Here is a 20,000-nt window from a genome sequence, read left to right as displayed (position 1 = left end):
AAGAAGAAGAAGAAGAAGAAGAAGAAGAAGAAGAAGAAGAAGAAGAAGAAGAGGAGGAGGAGGAGGAGGAGGAGGAGGAGGAGGAGGAGGAGGAGGAGGAGGAGGAGGAGGAGGAGAAGAAGAAGAAGAAGAAGAAGAAGAAGAAGAAGAAGAAGAAGAAGAAGAAGAAGAAGAAGAAGAAGAAGAAGAAGAAGAAGAAGAAGAAGAAGAAGAAGAAGGAAGGAATGCAAGGGAATGCAAAGGAAAGCCAAACAGCAACAGACCTCTTGTTCCTTTCAAGGGTTTTTGGTAACTACTTCTAACTGGCTACAGAGAAGAGAGACAGGAGGAGAAGGAGGAAGAGGAGGAGGAGGAGGAGGAGGAGGAGGAGGAGGAGGAGGAGGAGGAGGAGGAGGAGGAGGAGGAGGAGGAGGAGGAGGAGGAGGAGGAGGAGGAGGAGGAGGAGGAGGAAAAAGAGGAAAAGGGAAGGATATGCGAGGGGAAGACAAGTTTCTCTCTCTCTCTCTCTCTCTCTCTCTCTCTCTCTTTTTGACTTTGACTGAATTCATGGCTTGCTTTCTAATTTTGTCAGAGAGAGAGAGAGAGAGAGAGAGAGAGAGAGAGAGAGAGAGAGAGAGAGAGAGAGAGAGAGAGAGAGAGAGAGAGAGAGAGGACTTCTTATTAAAACAGGACTTCTTATTAAAACTTGAGAAACTTGTCTAACTTCACTGCTTTCTCTCTCTCTCTCTCTCTCTCTCTCTCTCTCTCTCTCTCTCTCTCTCTCTCTCTCTCATTACTTCTTCTCTCGTTTATGTTACTGTAATGTATTCCTTCTGTCTTTCCTCCTTTTTCCTCCTCCTCCTCCTCCTCCTCCTCCTCCTCCTCTTCCTCCTTACACATATTACACATTTCCTTTTCACTCTCTACTAAAATTCCATGTGATTTTTTAATATCAATTGGTTTCGCCTTTTTTCCTGCCAGCCTCGGGTGGAGGGAGGGGTGGGTGGGGAGGAGCCTTCTGCTTTGCTGTCTTGTCTCTACCACTGGTAGTTAGTAGATAGTCTCCACAAACAGCCTAGTAAGGGCCTAAGGGTCTGTTGCTGTTTGTCTTCCTTTGTATTCCTTTGTAAGGAGGAGGAGGAGGAGGAGGAGGAGGAGGAGGAGGAGGAGGAGGAGGAGAAGAAGAAGGAGGAGGAGGAGGAGGAGGAGGAGGAGGAGGAGGAGGAGGAGGAGGAGGAGGAGGAGGAGGAGGAGGAGGAGGAGGAGGAGGAGGAGGAGGAGGAGGAGGAGGAGGAGAAGAAATGATAATAATAATAATAAAAAGATAATGATAAGAATTACGTAATTATTCCAGAGAGAGAGAGAGAGAGAGAGAGAGAGAGAGAGAGAGAGAGAGAGAGAGAGAGAGAGAGAGAGAGAGAGAGAGAGAGAGAGAGAGAGAGAGAGAGAGAGAGAGAGAGAGAGAGAGAGAGAGAGAGAGAGAGAGAGAGAGAGAGAGAGAGAGAGAGAGAGAGAGAGAGAGAGAGAGAGAGAGAGAGAAGCGGACCACACCCAAACAGCCATTCTAAAGTGACACTGGTACAAGACGTGTTTCCCATTCATTACTTCTGCCTCTGCTCCTTCCTGTCTGTCAGTGCCCGTCTCAAACACTGCGCTTCACCTCCACTATTTCAAAAGGCTTCATCTAAATTTATACGAGTTTTTAAGGTGTTTTTATGGTTCTAGAGGTAGAGTGACAAGATTTCTACATTATTAACTGGAGAAACACTCTTGAAAACCCCGCCAGTCATCTCTGTGGCCCTTGAAAGTACTCGTGGTGAGAGAATAAAGCATTTCTGTATACGAACCTTACTTTGACATTTAAATACAAGGAAATGAGCAAATTTAGGTAACACATTTGTCAAACACACATGATCATTTTCTATTACGATCACTCTCTCTTATCTTGCTTACTACGACACCACCACCGCTACTACTGCTACTACTGCTACTTCCACCACTGCTACACCCGCTCCGCCACTCCAGCAGGTGATATTAACTGCTTACACTTACTTACAGCTGATAATAACATTTGTTTCTTGAATTCTGCCTTGCCTTCTTGTTACTTTCCTCAGACCACATGGCGAGGCTTCATCCAGGCCAATCTTCACCTCGGGACGGTCACCTTAATTTTCATCATTTTATTATTAATTCTTGTTCTCTAAGGTTGTTTTTTTCGTTATTCTTATTATTTATATTTTTGTGGTGGTTTTTGTGTTTTGTTACTCCTTCCATTATTCTTTATTTCTTCATTTGCATGTTCTTATAACTATTTATCGCTCTCAGTTACCAGATGACAGATTTATCGGCACTTATCGACTATGGGTATCGTCTCAAACATACCCAAATCCACCCAAATCCACGAGCCATCAGAGCCACACACTACTTAACTTAATAATCCATGTTTTTAATACAATATTCACTCATTCTCCCTGGATTAAAGTGACTCATTTCATCAAAGGTTCTCAAATCGTGATCTACAATGGTTATCGCCCAAATTCCACCAGCCATCAGAGCCACACACTACTTAACTTATCCATGTTTTTTTTTTTTTATACAATATTCACGCTTTCTGGATTAAAAGTGACTTATTATATCAAAGGTCCTCAAATCGTGGTTCACTAAGCCCCAGCGGTTCACAAGATATCCATACACAATTACTTAGAGAATTTTAACTTAACGCTACTCTCCTTTATGGATTACCATGTATTAACGTTAAAATAAAGAAAATAAATAAATAAATAAGATAAAAAGGATAAATAGAAAATGGGTCCTGGGTCTAAATGGTGTCCCAGGAATGCGTGGGTGTCAGATCTTGAGGCAAACCGTGAGCTGTCCTTGTGGTAAGTATGTGGCTCAACAAAACACAAATATTATTCAACTAAATTTAACTATATCAAGAAGCTATACGATATTTTGAGCCCAGGAGCCATTTTAGAGCAGACAGAATGCATGGGTGTCAGATTTTGAGGTAGCCGTGAGCTGTCCTGCGCTGATCAGCAGAAAACAAGTATTATTCACCTAAAATCAATTACATCAATAAGCTACACTGTGTTTTGAGCCCAGGAACCATTTTAGAGGAGACAGAATGCGTGTATGTCAGATCTTGAGGCAAACCGTGAGCTGTCCTTGTGGTAAGTGTGTGGATCAACAGAACACAAGTATTATTCAACTAAAATTCAACTATATCAATAAGCTATACGATATTTTGAGCCCAGGAGCCATTTTAAAGGAGACAGAATGCATGGGTGTTAAATTTTGAGGCAAACCGTGAGCTGTCCTTGTGATAAGTGCGTGGATCAACAAAACACAAGTATTATTCAACTAATAATACTCGATATTTTGAGCCCGGGAGCCATTTTAGGGTAGACAGAATGCATGGGTGTCATATTTTGAGGCAAACCGTGAGCTGTTCTCGTGATAAGTGCGTGGATCGACAGAAAACAAGCATTATTCACCTAAATTCAACTATATCAAGAAGCTACACTGTTTTTTTGAGCCCAGGAGCCATTTTAAAGGAGACAGAATGCGTGGGTGTCAGATCTTGAGGCAAACCGTGAGCTGTCCTTGTGATAAGTGCGTGGAGCCAACAGAACACAAGTATTATTCACCTAAATTCAACTATATCAAGAAGCTACACTGTTTTTTTGAGCCCATGAGCCATTTTAGAGGAGACAGAATGCGTGGAGCCAACAGAACACAAGTATTATTCAACTATATCAAGAAGCTACACTATTTTTTGAGCCCAGGAACCATTTTAGAGGAGACAGAATAATACTGATCCCTAGAAACCTTCATAAATCGCTGCGGTAGATGCCAGATGGTGTTATGGCCAGTATTCTCAAACGCTTTGCTCTCACCATCACTACTTCCATAGGCTTTAGTTGAAGATGTTCATGTTTTGAAGGGTACTTATATGGTTCCCGGGATGGATTATCAAGATTTCTAGTTTATTATAAGGAGAAACTGTCTTGAAAACCAGGCCAATCATCTCTGTGGCCTTGGTAAACTGGCGTGGTGAAAGAGTAAGATGATTCAAGGCTCAACGGGACTTCCTAACGAGAACAAAGGTGAACGCTTGTATTGAATCACTGCCTTCATGTTACTGCCTCTCATACGTATGCTAACCTCATTCTATTCCTCCCCACTCTCTCTCTCTCTTGTGATATTTTGACTAGTATTTTCAGTTTCCTTGCCCACTCTTTTCTTTTTTTTTTATATGAGGATTAATATTTTCGTGTTTATTTGTCCATTCTTTCAGTTATTCACTTTTTTTTTCTTTTTAACCTTATTCTTTATCACTGCCTTCAATTTGTTATCTCTCATACGCATGCAAAAAATAACTTCATTCAATACCCAGCTCTCTCTCTTTCTTTCTTTCTCACAAACTCGTATTTTCAAGTTTCCTTACACATCATTTCTCTCTCTCTCTCTCTCTCTCTCATGCATAGACATTTTCCAGTTTCATTCAATACCCAGCCTCCATCTCTCTCTTTTTCTCTCACGTCATGTAATATAAAGGTTCGTATTTTCTAGTTTGCTTACCCACTCCCTCATGTAGACTCATTTTCATGTTTATTATTCACCCTTTCAGTCACTCGCTTACTTTTATCTTACTCACCATGATTACTCTTTACTCACTTTTTCCTCATTAATGTTCTCTCCATCCTTTCACTCATACATTTTCCTAGATTCTTTCTTATTAAAACTATCCATCCTTTCTCTCTCTCATACTTTTTTTCCATACCAATTCTTTAGCTCTCAAAAACTCGTTCTTTATCCATCCTTCCACCGTCTCTCTCTCTCTCTCTCTCTCTCTCTCTCGGGTAAATGACAGTGGTGGTACACAAAAATCGGATTTATTCATACATTTACAGCCTTGAAATATATTAAAAATAAACACAAACGATAAAAAAAGGTCATATGTATTTTGTGTTGTTTTTGTGTGTGGTTTTCTGGAGTGTAGAAAGTCCGCACTGTACAGAAAGTCCCTCTGTACACCAGGAATGCTCCACAATACAGAATTTTTTTGCTTTTATACTTTTTTTGTCACTCGTGGGCAAAATCACAAGTCATTTTTCAGTTTTTTTTGTATAAATATTTTTTTTAGATAAGGTGGCAACACTAGACACGAAGAGGAAGAGGAAGAGGAGAAGAGGAGGAGGAAGAGGGAGATATTGGCGGGTACTATAACTCTCTGAGGTCAGGTTAGGTCACTCAGCAAGGCGGTTTTGAGGTCATATGGTCCATGTGTTGACCTTAGACTCTCAGTAAGCCGTGCCGTTCAATGTATGCTGATGCTGATGATGTTGCTGCTGGTTATAGTGGTGTTGTTGGTGGTGGTGCTGGTTGTGGTGGTTGTGGTGGTGGTCACGGCGCCCATGTCCCCCGTCAGTAGGGTTGGTGCCGCGTCTGCTGCCTCCCGCGCTGGCTCTTCCCATCGTAACCTTGCCCGCCACCTGGTAAGGGCCAACACCGCCATAAATAATGAGTCTCAGCACTAATAGTAATGCCCACCACCTTCCCTCCCCCCATACACTTATATTACACTACTACACCAATCAGTCAATCTTCCTCGTACACACTTAATTATTTCCATTACTCCTACACACTCACTTATATTACTTAACATTACTACAACCACACACTCTTAACTCCTTCCTTACACTTACATTACACTACCACCACTCCCTCACTCACTCCCTTCCACACAAACTTATGTTACTTTACAATACTACATCCATTCCATCCTCACTCTCCCCCTCCCCCCCATAAACACACACACTCGGTCCACCAACACTCCATTACTACTCTTTCCTAAAACACACACACACACACAGACGCCATTTCACTGTCCTTCTCTCTCTCTCTCTCTCTCAACATTTCAGTAAACTATAACACACACACAAACACATATTATACTCTCTCAATTCCCTTCAAACCACAATTATCAATCATAAATCTACACTTAACTGATCTAGTAAACCCTTAACATATAAAGATTAGTATTATATTACATCACTATTAAAAAAGATTCTATTTAACACAAATAAATAAATAAACTAACTTAAAAGAATATTTGTCACACCTCTCATTACTATTGCTATTATTATTATTTCACGACTTCAAATCCTCTACCATTATACCATTATTTCAGGAGTGAGTGAGTGATTCTGCCCACCACGCATCATTTTAACAGTAACTTAAATAGACTAAAAGAAACAGTGGTGTTATAAGCCCCCTCCCCCCCCAGCAACACACACACACAAAAATCTGATACAAGCAATCGTGAAATAGTCATAATGTTAATCTGTGTGTGTGTGTGTGTGTGTGTGTGTGTGTGTGTGTGTGTGTGTGTGTGTGTGTGTGTGTGTGTGAACTTTCCTTATTTAACTCACAGGCTATCAATGCTTTACTTATTAGTTTGACAGTAACATAAAGGTTTTGAAGTTACACATTACACTAGTTCATCTTTCAAATGGCTATAAGTCTTTAAATACTGTAACTGGATCAAAACTTGCATATAAATTGAACTTAGGGACATTTTGAAGTAACACATTGCAAATAAATAAATAAATAAATAAATACCAGTTTATCTTTGTTATAATAATTTCAATACTTTTAAGAAATAAGAATTGATTATAAATTTGACTTAATGATGATGACAACTTGCTGTAAACTAAGTCAATATTTAAGGTGATGATTGCTTGACACCACCAAAACTTTATCAAACTTTACCTTATCAGAAGCAAAAACCACAAAACTTCATTACAACTTTAAAAACACCCTTAAAAACACCACTGCCAAACACACTACGAGAAAAAATACCCCAATATCAAACGCTATGCTAAAAACACCCTTAAAAACACTAAAATCAAATACATTATAAGAAAAACACACCCAATATCAAACTATGAGAGGATAAACACCTTTCAAAACACTATATACCAATGCCACACACTCCCTGGAAAAACACCACTGCCAAACAGAGAAAAATAACTTTTACCACAAACACTCATACTTCATAAAAACACCCTTAAAAACACTCTCAGAAACACATCACTCACACACACAAGACCACCACCACACCACAACACCCTTAAAAAATACTCATAACCACCACTCACTAATTCACAACACAGCCTCACCACTACCACATCACCACCCAGCCAGGAACACATCACCACACCACATCACATGAACACCAGTCTCTCACACACACCAGATCACCACTACAGCCTCACCCAGACATCACCACCCCTTTAAAAACACCCAAGAACATCACCACCCCTTAAAAAACACTCATGAACTCAACCACTCACACACACCAGATCACCACCCATCCAGACATCACTAGACATCACCACCCCCGCCTCACCACCGTCATCACAGCTACGACTGACCTTCACTTCTCTCATAACTCATTGGCCTCCAGTGTTGCCGGTCATCATCGCGCCTGTTTTCTCTCACCCTTATGCTCACCACCCAGCCTCTGCCCTGCCCATGACAAGAGGAGTCAGTGCAAAGCCATGGAAAGACACACACACACACACGCATACACATTCACACACACACAAGTACGCTTAAATATTAATTAATCACTTTTTTCTTATATTGAGCGATGGTAAAGTAAAACATATGTACATACACACACACACACACTCACATGCACGTACATACACACACACACACACACGTTTTCATTCAACTGCGCTTAAAGATAAATAAATAAATGAATAAATGAATGAATGATAACTTTTTTCCTTGTTATTGAGCGTAAACAAACACACACACACACAAAATAAATAAATGGTCTCTCTTTTCTCCAATTATTTACATTTTTGAGTTAAACGTGGTCAAACAAACACACACACACACATCCAAGTCACAAGATAAACACACAAACAAATAAAATAAATCAATGCCAGTTTACTTTCTCTTGAATCTTTTTTTAAGTTGAACGAGTTAGTTTTAATCACTTCATTCTCTCTCTCTCTATTTGTTGGTGTGGCAATGTTGCTACAGAAGATTGAAAAATGTTGCACTGTTACTTACCAACCCAAGCCTTGTACCACAGACAGACAGACAGAAGACATACAGAGACAAGATAGAAAGAGGAGCAAGATAGAGATACATACAAAGACAAAGACAAGAAACAGAGAGAGAGAGAGAGAGAGAGAGAGAGAGAGAGAGAGAGAGAGAGAGAGAGAGAGAGAGAGAGAGAGAGAGAGAGAGAGAGATACAAACACAAACAAACAAGCAGAAAAAACAAACACATACAAAGAAAACGGGAGAGTCAAACCAAGAACTACAAAACAACAAAAATGGAAAAAAAAAAAAAAAAAAAAAAAAAAAAAAAAAAAAAAAAAAAAAAGAAAAGAAAAGAAAAAAGGTTAGAAAAAATAGAGAAAAACTACAAAAACAAACGAAAAACAAATACAAACAAACCACCACCACCACCACCACAGCCTCGACACTCACCATATCCACTATAGCTACTGCCATAACCATAGTAGTCGTTGCCATAGCCTCCGTAGCCGCCATACCCACCATAGCCATTGTACCCATAGTCATAACCACCTGAAACACACATGGGGGGAGGGGGGTTTAGCAGGGGGAGAGGGGGGCACACAAGACATACATACATGGGTGGTGGTGGTGGTGGTGGTGAAGAGATGACAAGGAGAAAGATGGAGAGAAGGAGAAAAAGATGAAGACAGAGGAGGTGGTGGTTAGTGGTGTTAGCAGAGAAGACACCAAAGTTGGAATAGGTTTAGGTGGTGTTAGGAAAGGGCCAGAAGTGAGTCTTACCTGTATACCACTGACAAAAGGTATTAACTGGGTGGATTTCAAGTAACTGGTGTATTTCAAGGGTGTATATACAAGAACTGTGTATTTATAAGTAACTGGTGTATTTCAGGGTGTACTACAAGAACTGGGTGTATTTGAAGGGTGTATTACAAGAAGTAGTGTATTTTCAAGTGAATGGTATATTTATAGGGTGTATTTCAAGGGTATATGCTCAAGAACTGGTGTATGAGGGTGTATTTTCAAGCAACTGGTGTATATCAAAGGAATATCTCAAACAAACACAAACACGTACACACTCACACTCACCATATCCTCCTTGTCCATAACCACCATATCCGCCCTGGTTCCACGCTCCGCTCCACCCTCTACCCCGGCCACGCACTGCTGCCCCGCGAGTGCCCCGGATGGCCCCGCGCATACCACCTCGCATCATTCCCATGGCGTCTGGCTTCGGAGTGGCTTTCTTCACATCAACCTCATGGCCGTTAATTTTCTGTTTTGGGGTCTTTAAAAGCTCAGTGACGACGGCTTCCTGCTCAAATGTGATGAAGCAGAAGCCTTTACGTTGGTTCTTCTGCTTATCAAATGGCAATTCCACCTCGACGATGCTGCCAAACTTGCCAAAATAGTTCTTAATGTCGTCGTCTGAGAGGTCCGGTTTCAACCCCCCGACGAAAATCTTGCCATGTCGTGCCTTCGCCTTCTTGGGGTCGACTTTCTTGCCGTTAATGACGTGGTTCGCTTCGTTGATTACCTGGAAGAGGTGTGTGTTGGTTAATGTGGTGTGGGGTGAGCTTTTGGGGTGTGTGGTGGTGCTAGTGTTGTTTGTGGTGTGTGGTTGTGTATTTTGTAGTTTGTGTGTGTGGTTGTGTATTTTTGTAGTTTGGTGTGTGTTGGTAGTGGTGTAGTGGTGGTAAAATAAGATATTCATAAATTGTGTATGTATTTCTATACACTAATAAAAATAAATAAATAAATAAACAAAACTGTGTGACTGTCTATCTATCAATTATATCTATCTATCTGTCTAAATGTCTGTATTTATGTCTGCCTGTCCCTCTCTCTAAATAAATAAATGTCTATCTATGTCTGAGTTCCTCTCTCTAACTGTCTGTCTGTCCATGTCTTTCACTAAATGTCTATTTCTATCTCTCTGTGTCTGTTCATCTGTCTGTCTGTCCATTTCTCTCCCTCTCTTTAACCAAGTAATTGTGTGTGTGTGTGTGTTCGTCTGTGTCTGTCTGTCTCTTTCTCTAACCAACTAATTTTGTGTGTGTCTGTTAGTGTCTGTCTGTGTCTCTCTCTAACCAACTAATTGTGTGTGTGTGTGTGTGTGTGTGTGTGTGTGTGTGTGTGTGTGTGTGTGTGTGTGTGTGTGTCTCTCTGTCCAACTGTCTCTTTCTAACCAACTAATTGTGTGTGTGTTTGTCTCTCTCTCTCCCTGTCTTTCTAACCAACTAATTTTGTGCGTCTGTCTGTCTGTCCATTCTCTCTCTCTGCTCACCTTATCAATGGCCTCAATGTTGCTGAAGACAATGAAGGCAAACCCGCGGGACCGGCCAGTGTTGGGGTCTGTCTTCACGTTTATGCTCTCAATCTCTCCAAATTTGCTGAAGTGTTCCCGGAGCTCCTCTGTATGGGGGGAGGGGAAGGGGTGAGTGTGGTGGTGGTGGTGGTGGGGGTGTGGCATTGTGGGTGGTGCCTCAGTGGTGGATTGTCTTCCTTATATCTCAGAAGCAGAACTGATTTGGGTGTCATCATTTTAGGCTCTCTCTTACTCTCTCTTCTATTTTATCTTTTTTTTCTCTTCCTTTTCCTCTCTTTAATTTTTGGTCTTTCTTTTCTTAATCTATTTTTTCCCTTTCTCTCTCTCTCTCTCTCTAATTTGGTCTTATTACTCAATTTTCCTTTTCCTCTCACTTATTTCCAAATCTTACTCTTCATCTCCTTTTTCTCCTCCCTCCTCCTCCTCCTCTCTATCTCTACCTTTAATTCTCTTAGGTTAGCTCTCTCTCTCTCTCTCTCCCCAGCTGTCTTTATTTAATTAAGTTAAGCGTTACTAACTTTGAAAGACTTGATCTCATGTGGCTTCTTCAAATATCTCTGCCCTTCCTAACCCAGCCCTCCACACCACATGTCTAACTGCATTACCCAGCCTTCCTAACACCACTAATACTGCCCTCTACACAATACTAACTACATTACCCTTCCTAACACCACACACACCCCCAATAACACTAGCAATGCCCTCAACACAACACTAACTAGACCCTTCCTAACACCAATAATAACACCATAACACTGCCCTCAACACCACAATACTACTACATTTCCCTTCCTAACACCACCATAACACTGCCCTCAACACCACAACACTAACTACACCAAAAACACTTGCAGTAGAACCATTAACACTGCTCCTACCACCACATTATGAGTAGCCACCCTTTCCTAACTTCACCTAACTCAAAACACCCCACCCCTAACACACACAACAGCACTAACTACACCCTTCCTAACAACATAAAACACCGCCAATAACACCACAACACTAATCTTGCGTCCCTAACAATGTAATCCTGTTTTTTTCTCTTCCTAACCTAACCTAACCATGCCTTTCTCTCTCTCTCTCTCTCTCTCTCTCTAATTTTGGTCTTTCATTTCTTTATCCATTTTTCTCTCTCTCTCCCTAACCTAACCCTCTCTCTCTCTCTCTCTCTCTCTCTCGCTAATTTAACCCTACCTAACTTAATCCAAACAAACAAACGTACAAACATGAGAACACTAATATACTAACCCTAACCCCCCCAAACACACAGACAAATGGACTTACTTTCTTGTGTCTCCCAGCTGAGGCCGCCCACAAACAGCTTCCTGCAACAGAGAACAGGGGTGAGTGGGGCTATCAGGTACCAGGGGAGGGGGTCATTGCAGCAGCGGCAGCAGACTGTGTGAAGTGCTGACTTGAGATGACTTGAAATGACTTACAGTACTTTACCTTATTGTTTGTTTTTGATAATTTTTTTAAAACCTTTTGAGTTTTAGTGATTGTGAGGTGAGGATAAATCGTGGTGGTGGTGGTGGTGAGAGTAAACACCGGCATTGTCACATGTACAACCGCGCCGCAAAACAGTTTACCGCGGAGGAACACAACAAGCACCACCACCGACAAAATGAATGAGTACAAAAAATGGAACAAAATGTGAGTCGTGGCAGGAATCATTCAAAACAACACCAAATTTCTGTACTGTGAAAAATGTTGAGGCTTAATTAGTCTTTATTTTGAACAGTTACACTTTGAAAAAACTCCGGGAAAAGTGCAGAGGAGAGACAAACAGTGACTTCCAAACGTGACTAGAAAAATAAATCAATAATAAAGAAATCAAGTGTGTACCATCAGCAGCAGCAACACTGAGCACACCAACTCTCAGCACTCAGCACTCACCACTGACACCACACCTACAACTATCATACAAGTACAGTACAGGAAAAAGAACAGGTAAAACTCTTTAATGACGCTTCCAATGACAAACACACAAACACCTCAGTGAGTGCACTGCAGCGGCACCAACCAACACTGTGTGGTGTGTGGTGGACTTTTAGAGCAGTGGTTCCCAAACTGTGGTGTGCATACCACGACAGGTGCATCACATTCACTGCTGCTTGTGCCACAATTCTCAATATATTTAGATTGGCTGACATTGACAGATTTTGAAAGCAGCTGGCAGGTGGTAAACTAGGACTGTGCCTCTGTACCACTCGACCACGCCACACACTGGTACCTGCTCACCAAAAGTTTGGGAACCACTGTGATAAAATGAATTTTTTTTTTTTTTTGCTAGTCGGTGTAGTGTTTTGAGGTGTCCAGGTGTCCCCAGCTGTGCTTGTCCACAACCCAAATGTTGACCCAATGACTACAAAGATTTGTTGATGAGCAGAGTTGTTCCCCAGTGTGTGCAGCAACAAGCCAGCAGTACATGACGTGCTTGTGCCTTCACTGACACACACATTCCTAACTCACCAACACACTGCCTCACAACACCAACCACTACAACCTAACTATTGTTTTGTCATCCTCAAACCTACCGTCACGTCACCTAATATTGGTCCCAGCATGAAGCTAATGGTTCTTGGCCACACCTACACAATATACACTATTGTTTCATTTAGCAGTGTGTGGATTTGAAAAATGCTTTCTGGAGACAAAAATCAAGTTTTCTTTTGAAAGAGTGAGGAGTGTGTTCCCTGTATTTCAAATTCCAAACACTGTCTGGACACCTCACTAACAATGGGCCTGCTGGGTCACCTGTCAACACGGATTGGTGTTGACAGCTGCCCAGCCTTTGTCTGCAAACAAAGCCTGGATGGCTGGGGACACCTGGACACCTCCCAACACAACACCGACAACTGCACCAGTGTGGTGTGGTGTTGGTGTGTTGCTGTGTGTGGACACCACACTTGAGGAGACACTTTGTGGTGTGTTGCATGTGCAAGACTTCAAACAATAATAAACTCACAGGTCAAAAATGAAGCAAAAACTCATGATAATTGTGACAATAAAACTGCACCAAGTGACACTTGACTGGAATATTGTAATAATAATTGTAATGATGATGATGGCAGCACTGACAGTAGCAATAGTAGTAGTAATAGTGGTAATAGTAATAATAATAGTAGTAGTAGTAGTGAGCCACTAGTACAGAGGATGGAATAAATACCCGTCATGAGGCAGCAACAGGCTACTAGTACAGGGGGGAGGGGCGGGGGACACAGTGAGTGGCCCCGCAGAAGGTGCCCACCTGCCTGGGAAGCAACACTGCTGCAGGTAGTGGTAGTGTGGGTCGCCGGCCACCGACCACCGCTGGCACTGCAGACACCGCCGGGCAGCCCCAGTGCCGCTCCTCTCTTAGTGTGGCGCCGTGCTGCTGGTGTGGTGGTGCGTCCGAGCCCCAGGGCAAGGCAGGGCAGGGCAGGGCAAGGGTCGGCGCGCACGGACAAGTCTGATCCGCATGTTTTTGACAATGACAATGCACGGTGGGCGGCGCCGGGCCTCTGTCGTGGTGACGTTAATGGTGCCGCCCACGCTGGTTTGGCTCGGCAAACTGTCTCTGGTTTGACTGTCTGACTGTGACTGTGACGGTTTGACTGGTGAACAATCAAGTCTTTACTTCCAATTCTCAAACTCTGAGCATTGAGGTGACAATGTTTGTCTGATTCCTTGACTAGTGACTGCTGACTGCTGACTGTTACAGGTGAGGAGAGCTGACTGCTGACTTGACTGGACTGTTACTGGACCGGCAAAAAGCAATTCCTTCTCTCAATGGACCAATGGTTGCCTTACTGGCCAAATTATCAAGCACAGAAACAATCACGCAGCGCGGTCGCACCGCACGCGCCAACGCACACACTGACTCCACCAACGCTCCGCTGCATGTCTGTGTGTGGCGGCAGACAGACACGCACATACACACACGCACGCACACACTCACAGCTTGGCTGAGTGACGCGGCCGGGCCGTTCTTTTCATCGGCGCGGCGCGGCGTCACACGCTGGAGAGAGGAAGATGGAGCGTTAGTGTGGTGCCTCACACTGCCACACTGCACCGCCTCACACACACTCACTCACTCACTCATTCACTCACACACACACACTACCCTCCCTCTGCACTCTGGCTCAACTCAGGCAAAGGTCAAAGGTCAAATTTGAGGAGTGGCGGCAACAGGCAGGTGAGGTGGAGTGACGAGTGACGGAGATTGCTTTAGAGTTTGGAGTGTCCCGGCAAGACTTGTGGCAAGGCAAGTTGTCAAGTACAAGGTGAAATGGTTCAAGGCTTCAAGTTTGGACCAAATACACTCGGCAAATGTTACAAGTTTTGAAGGTTACGGCTGGAAATATTGTGGTGCGTGCGGCACCGGAACTCTTGTGGCACCAACCAATCAGTCAATAATAATGGCACTACATTGACACAACATAACACATGGCAACTCAACTCAACACTGACCTCAAAATCAAAATACCTCCTTTACATTAACAAACTGTAATGGACGCAAGGAAAATAATGGAACAATGACAACACATACGCCTTAATCATTAAATGTTGAACTGTAACCATTATACCATTAAGCATTACCCATTAACTGTATGGACCATTAACCATTACCATTAACCGTTAACTAATGCTGAAAATGAAAAGGTTAGCAACACAATCTTACTATATAGAAACACTACTCTGCTCTTGTCGGACAAAAATAAAGAAATACAAGGAGAGAGAGAAAGATGAAAACAATGACAAAAAAAGGAACAAGGAAAGAAAAATGAAAAGGAAGAAATAAGAAACAATAAAGGAAAAGAAAATATAATGAGAATGAAAGAATAAGAAGAAAATTGACAAACAAGAAATATAAATAAAATAAAATAAGGAAGGAATAATAGACAAAGGAAAAAAATAGAAAATACGAGAATGAAAAAATAAAAAAAAACACGAGAAAGGAGAGAAATGAAAATAAAATAAAGAAATAGACAAACAAATGAGAGAGAGAGAGAGAGAGAGAGAGAGAGAGAGAGAGAGAGAGAGAGAGAGAGAGAGAGAAACACCTGTCTACACTTAGCACTGTATAAATATTGATGCATTTTTAAGTTACACAAATATGAACAAATACTCACAGGAAAATTGTAATAATAATAATAATAATAATAATAATAATAATAATAATAATAATAATCTGCAAAGTAATTAGGATTATTATAAGATGAAGTAATGAATGTAGGAGGAAAACAAGGCTATACACACACACACACACATTAATAATTAGCAGATAAACACAAAGGGTGAAAAATAATGCTATATTGAGCCCACACACACACAAACACCTTATAATGAACCTAAACAAACACACACACACACACACACATTAATAATTAGCAGATAAACACAAAGGATGAAAAATAATGCTATATTGAGCCCACACACACACACACAAACACCTTATAATGAACCTAAACAAACACACACACACACACACGTTACCATTAGTGGGTAAAATTGGCTTGGAAATATTGAAACCTTTAAAATTGTGACTTAAAAATGATATACGAGAAAAATAAGCAATAATTTGAGATGAAGTAAAAATGGAAAGAAAAAAATGAAAGAAAATTGTGATGAAACGAAAAAATGAGATAATAGGAAAATAAATAAGAAAAAGGAAAATAAGGAAATAATAAGGAATATGAATAAAAATGAGAGAAAAGATAAAGGAATAAAAATAGATAAAAAAAAAATAAATAAAATAAATAAATAAAAACGAATTAAAAAAATTGAATAGAGAAAAACGAGAAAATAAAGAAACGAGAAAAAATGAAGAAAATAATGGAAAAGGAAGAGAAAAGAATAAAGATTAGAGAAAATAAAAATGAGAATGAGAGAGAGAGAGAGAGAGAGAGAGAGAGAGAGAGAGAGAGAGAGAGAGAGAGAGAGAGAGAGAGAGAGAGAGAGAGAGAGAGAGCCAACCAGCGCGCCGTAAAAATAATCAATGGTTAGTACACGTGTGGCAACAGCTCGGCGGCCATTTTGGGGTTGAATGACCGGGGGACGATGGGCGGCAAAGTTTGTAAAAATGACCAAATATCCACAAAACGGGCAAGAGGAGGGCGTGGGCGTGCGTGTGGGAGTGTGTGCGAGGGGCGTGCGGTGGCCATGATGCTGATAACCCACTACAGGCGGCCATGATGCGGCAGATAACACGTGATTAAGACAGCACACACGCCACATGGTCACCGCACGCCCTCCTGGATTTCGCCCTCTACAGCCTATGTGTCTAAGCCTATACCAGATTTTATAGGCCTAGGTGAAGGAGAAGGTGTCTAGGTCTAACCTGGAGCCATTAAATGTTAAAGGCTACAATAAATGAAGCACAAAATAACTAAATATAAATTGCCATCACACCCTTCACAATTTTGCCCTCCCAAGCCTATGTTTCTGAGCCTATATGAAATCTTATAGGCCTAGGTGAAGGAAATGGTGTCTAGGTCCACCCTGGAGCCATTAAATGTTGGAAGGTTACGTTAATTAATGGGGAAAATGGCCAAAAACAAAGATCTTGATAAACGATTTAATAGAACCAGGAAATTTTTACCATTAGACGAAAAACAAGGAAAAATTACCAAAAAAACACCCTTAATGAGTCCAAACACCATGAAAAACACCAATATTCTGATTCCAGTGACTTCCAAACACCACTATAGGCAGTCCGACACCACCAAACACCAGTTAACACCAGTATTTTGACTCCACTAACATCCAAACACCATTAAACCACCACCAGGGTCACTAAACGGTAAAATCAACACCAGAATAAGTCCAAACACCATTAACACACCATAACGAGTCCAAACACCACTCAACACCACCAAACACACCTATACCTGTAAATCACCAATCAAACACGTACCCCAAACACCACCCCCACCCCCCTCATAAACTAAACACACACACACACACACACTTGAAGCAACACCAAACACCAACTAATACCTTAAGTCACCAAGTAAACACCCAAAACTAACCTAATCACACCAAAACATACCTAAACAAACACCAGAATACCCTAAAATCACCAATATTTACCTGATACACCAATTAATCACCAAAAACACAAAATAACACCCAAACACACACAAATGATAAAAAAAACGATAAAAACACCAGCAAACACACGAAATGATAGAAAAAATGAACAAAAAACACCACAAAACACAAGAAACGGGGAAAAGTAATGAAAAAAACACCATAAAAACACGAAATGATGGAAAATAATGAAAAAAAACGCCACAAAATTATGAATGAAAAAAAAACACCAAAACACACGGAATATGTAGAAAAAAAACGAATAAAACCACAATGATGAAAAATAATGAAAACTGGATGGAAAAAAAACGAAATGATACAAAATAAGATAAAAAACACAAAAACAATAATAAAAACACCATAAAACAACAAGAAAAACAAGAAAAAGCACAAATTTCTACCTATCGTCATCTCTCCCCGGCGCGTCAGCAGCTCCACTGTCCTTCTTCCCGGCCTCCGTCACCGCCATTCCCTCGCCGTTCTCCATGCCATTCCCTTGAAAATCCCCTCCGGAGCAATCCTCAGTGAAGTCCTGCCCCTCCATCTCCTGGTCAGCCATTTTTACGGGCGTATGGGCGGTGTGGGCGTGAAATACGGGAGCGTCGGGCAGCACGTCTCTCCCGTCCGGCGTCTGGTAGCTGAGAGAGTTTTGGCGGGGACTGGAAAGGATGGGACCAATGGAAGACTCGTTTTGAATACCTAGTCTTCCTCTTGGCCAATCAGAGGCGAGGAGGGATTCCTGCCAGCCAATCACAGCCCAGCATTCTCGCCGCCCGGATGTCATGAGTCAGGGTAAGCTAGTTGCTGAGCCTTCCCTCCCCAGCGCATGCGTATTTTAATGGCCTGTTTTTCCCGGGTGTTTTATTTTTGTGGGTTGCTTTGAATTAAAATGAAGTCAGTAATGTTTTTTTAGTTTATATTTACTCACCAAGATGCTTTTTGTGGTTTTTATGCTTATTTTGAGTGTTTATATAGTGTTCATAAGGGAGTTTGAGCACTAAACGCTATTATAATGCCACGTTAAATTATATAACACTAACGCAATAAGAGATAAACTAATATTTCAACACATATTGAAATATTGTGCATTAGAATGTATATTAATTAATTCTAAGTAGGTGTGGATAGCTAGAATTAAATATAACATTAAATTTTCAGTCTCATAGCATTTCTACGCCATATTCATTCACAAACCTCTAAATAAAATGCCACGGGGGTTATCAATGGCGTTCTTTTATGGTTGTAGTGACAGATTAACGACATTTCTATATTTTCAAATGATGGACGACTGTTGAAAACCCGCCTGGTCGTCCCTGTGGCGTTAAAAGTCGTGGTCTTGAAGTCATGTGTCTGTCAGAGTACGGTAATAACGTCAACATGTACGATTTCCCTCAGCCCAGACCAAGACCTAAAGACCACGTGGTGTTTTGTACCCTCCGCTCCCTCCCCCTTCTCCCACCCACCCTCCCAAATCTCTCTCTCTCCCTCTCACTCTCTCTCACTTCCTCTCCCAGCTCTCTCTCTCTCTCTCTCTGGTTGCCCTTGAGACGAAACGGAAAACCCACAAGTGTTGAGAGAGAGAGAGAGAGAGAGAGAGAGAGAGAGAGAGAGATAATATTAATGTATTAGAAAAGTAGAAATATAACTACTACTACTACTACTACTACTATTACTACCACTACTACTACTACCACTACCACTATTACAACTACTACCATTACTACTACTACCACTACCACAATTTCTACTACTACTACTACTACTACTACTGCTACACACACCACCACCACCACCACCGCCTTCGATCAGCTGACAATGTAAACAAACAGTCGTGCTTGCAATACATGAATGAATATTGCAAACAAAATACGGAGGGGGCGTACTTAACTATATTGCTGCCACGCCCACCCAGCTATAGCCGCCATCTTGTGTGTGTGTGTGTGTGTGTGTGTGTGTGTGATAGTGGAGATATTATAGATAAAGACTATTCAAATATTTATCTCTCTCTCTCTCTCTCTCTCTCTCTGATTTACTACTACTAAGGATAAATTATTTTTTTTATTTATTTATTTATTTTTTATTTTGGTATAATGGCGTTAAGATCAAGGCCATGACAGACAGACAGACAGACAGGTTAAGTGAACAGACGAAGAGATACAGGTAAACAGATATATAGACAGACAGACAGACAACAACATAAAGACAGACAGACAGACAAACACATTTTAAACAACGATAAAGAGAGAGAGAGAGAGAGAGAGAGAGAGAGAGAGAGAGAGAGAGAGAGAGAGAGAGAGAGAGAGAGAGAGAGACAGACAAATAGACAAACAGATACAGACAAACAAACAGACGGAGATGAAAAGAAAAAAAACTAACAAACAGACAGACAGACAGATAGATGGAAAAAACTAACTTAGACAGACAGACAGACAGAGAAAGAAAGAGAGAGACAGACAGACAGATGGAAAAAAAAAAAACTAACTTAAACAGACAAACAGACAAACATACATACACACAGACAGACAGACAGACAGACAGTAGGAAAAAA

General features: G+C 41.3%; 1 protein-coding gene across 15 annotated transcripts; it reads right to left on the bottom strand.

Moving 5' to 3' along the window:
* Positions 1–4,861: 4,861 nt before the first annotated feature.
* On the bottom strand, positions 4,862–18,251 carry LOC123514764 (RNA-binding protein squid-like). Of its 15 annotated transcripts, none has more exons than XR_006677784.1 (7): positions 17,854–18,251; positions 11,663–11,703; positions 10,334–10,461; positions 9,130–9,583; positions 8,500–8,598; positions 7,422–7,510; positions 5,314–5,488 (listed from the first exon to the last, which is right to left on the bottom strand). XR_006677784.1 is itself a non-coding variant. In XM_045273398.1 (7 exons), the coding sequence occupies exons 1-6, from the start codon at positions 18,234–18,236 to the stop codon at positions 7,466–7,468; spliced, it is 1,155 nt and encodes a 384-aa protein (XP_045129333.1). In that variant the 5' UTR covers positions 18,237–18,251; the 3' UTR covers positions 5,314–5,488; positions 7,422–7,465. The 15 variants fall into 15 exon arrangements, 12 of the variants coding, with proteins under 12 accessions (XP_045128865.1, XP_045129092.1, XP_045128948.1 ...); XR_006677777.1 differs by having other exon boundaries at positions 5,314–5,477; XR_006677793.1 differs by having other exon boundaries at positions 5,314–5,477; positions 9,136–9,583.
* Positions 18,252–20,000: the final 1,749 nt, after the last annotated feature.

This window comes from Portunus trituberculatus, chromosome 1 (genome assembly GCF_017591435.1).
Source record: "Portunus trituberculatus isolate SZX2019 chromosome 1, ASM1759143v1, whole genome shotgun sequence".
Classification (NCBI taxonomy): Eukaryota; Metazoa; Arthropoda; class Malacostraca; order Decapoda; family Portunidae; genus Portunus; species Portunus trituberculatus.
This window is presented reverse-complemented; position numbering and strand designations above follow the sequence as displayed.

Bases quoted from the DNA above. Each gene is read 5' to 3' on its own strand.
- LOC123514764 (XM_045272930.1), bottom strand. From the start codon at position 18,236: ATGACATCCGGGCGGCGAGAATGCTGGGCTGTGATTGGCTGGCAGGAA. The intron at 11,704-17,853 runs GTAGAAATTTGT...TCTCTGTTGCAG, and splicing joins CCGGGGAGAGATGACGATAG to GAAGCTGTTTGTGGGCGGCC. The intron at 5,489-8,499 runs GTGAGTGTCGAG...ATGGCGGTGTTG, and splicing joins CAGTAGCTATAGTGGATATG to GCCCTTACCAGGTGGCGGGC.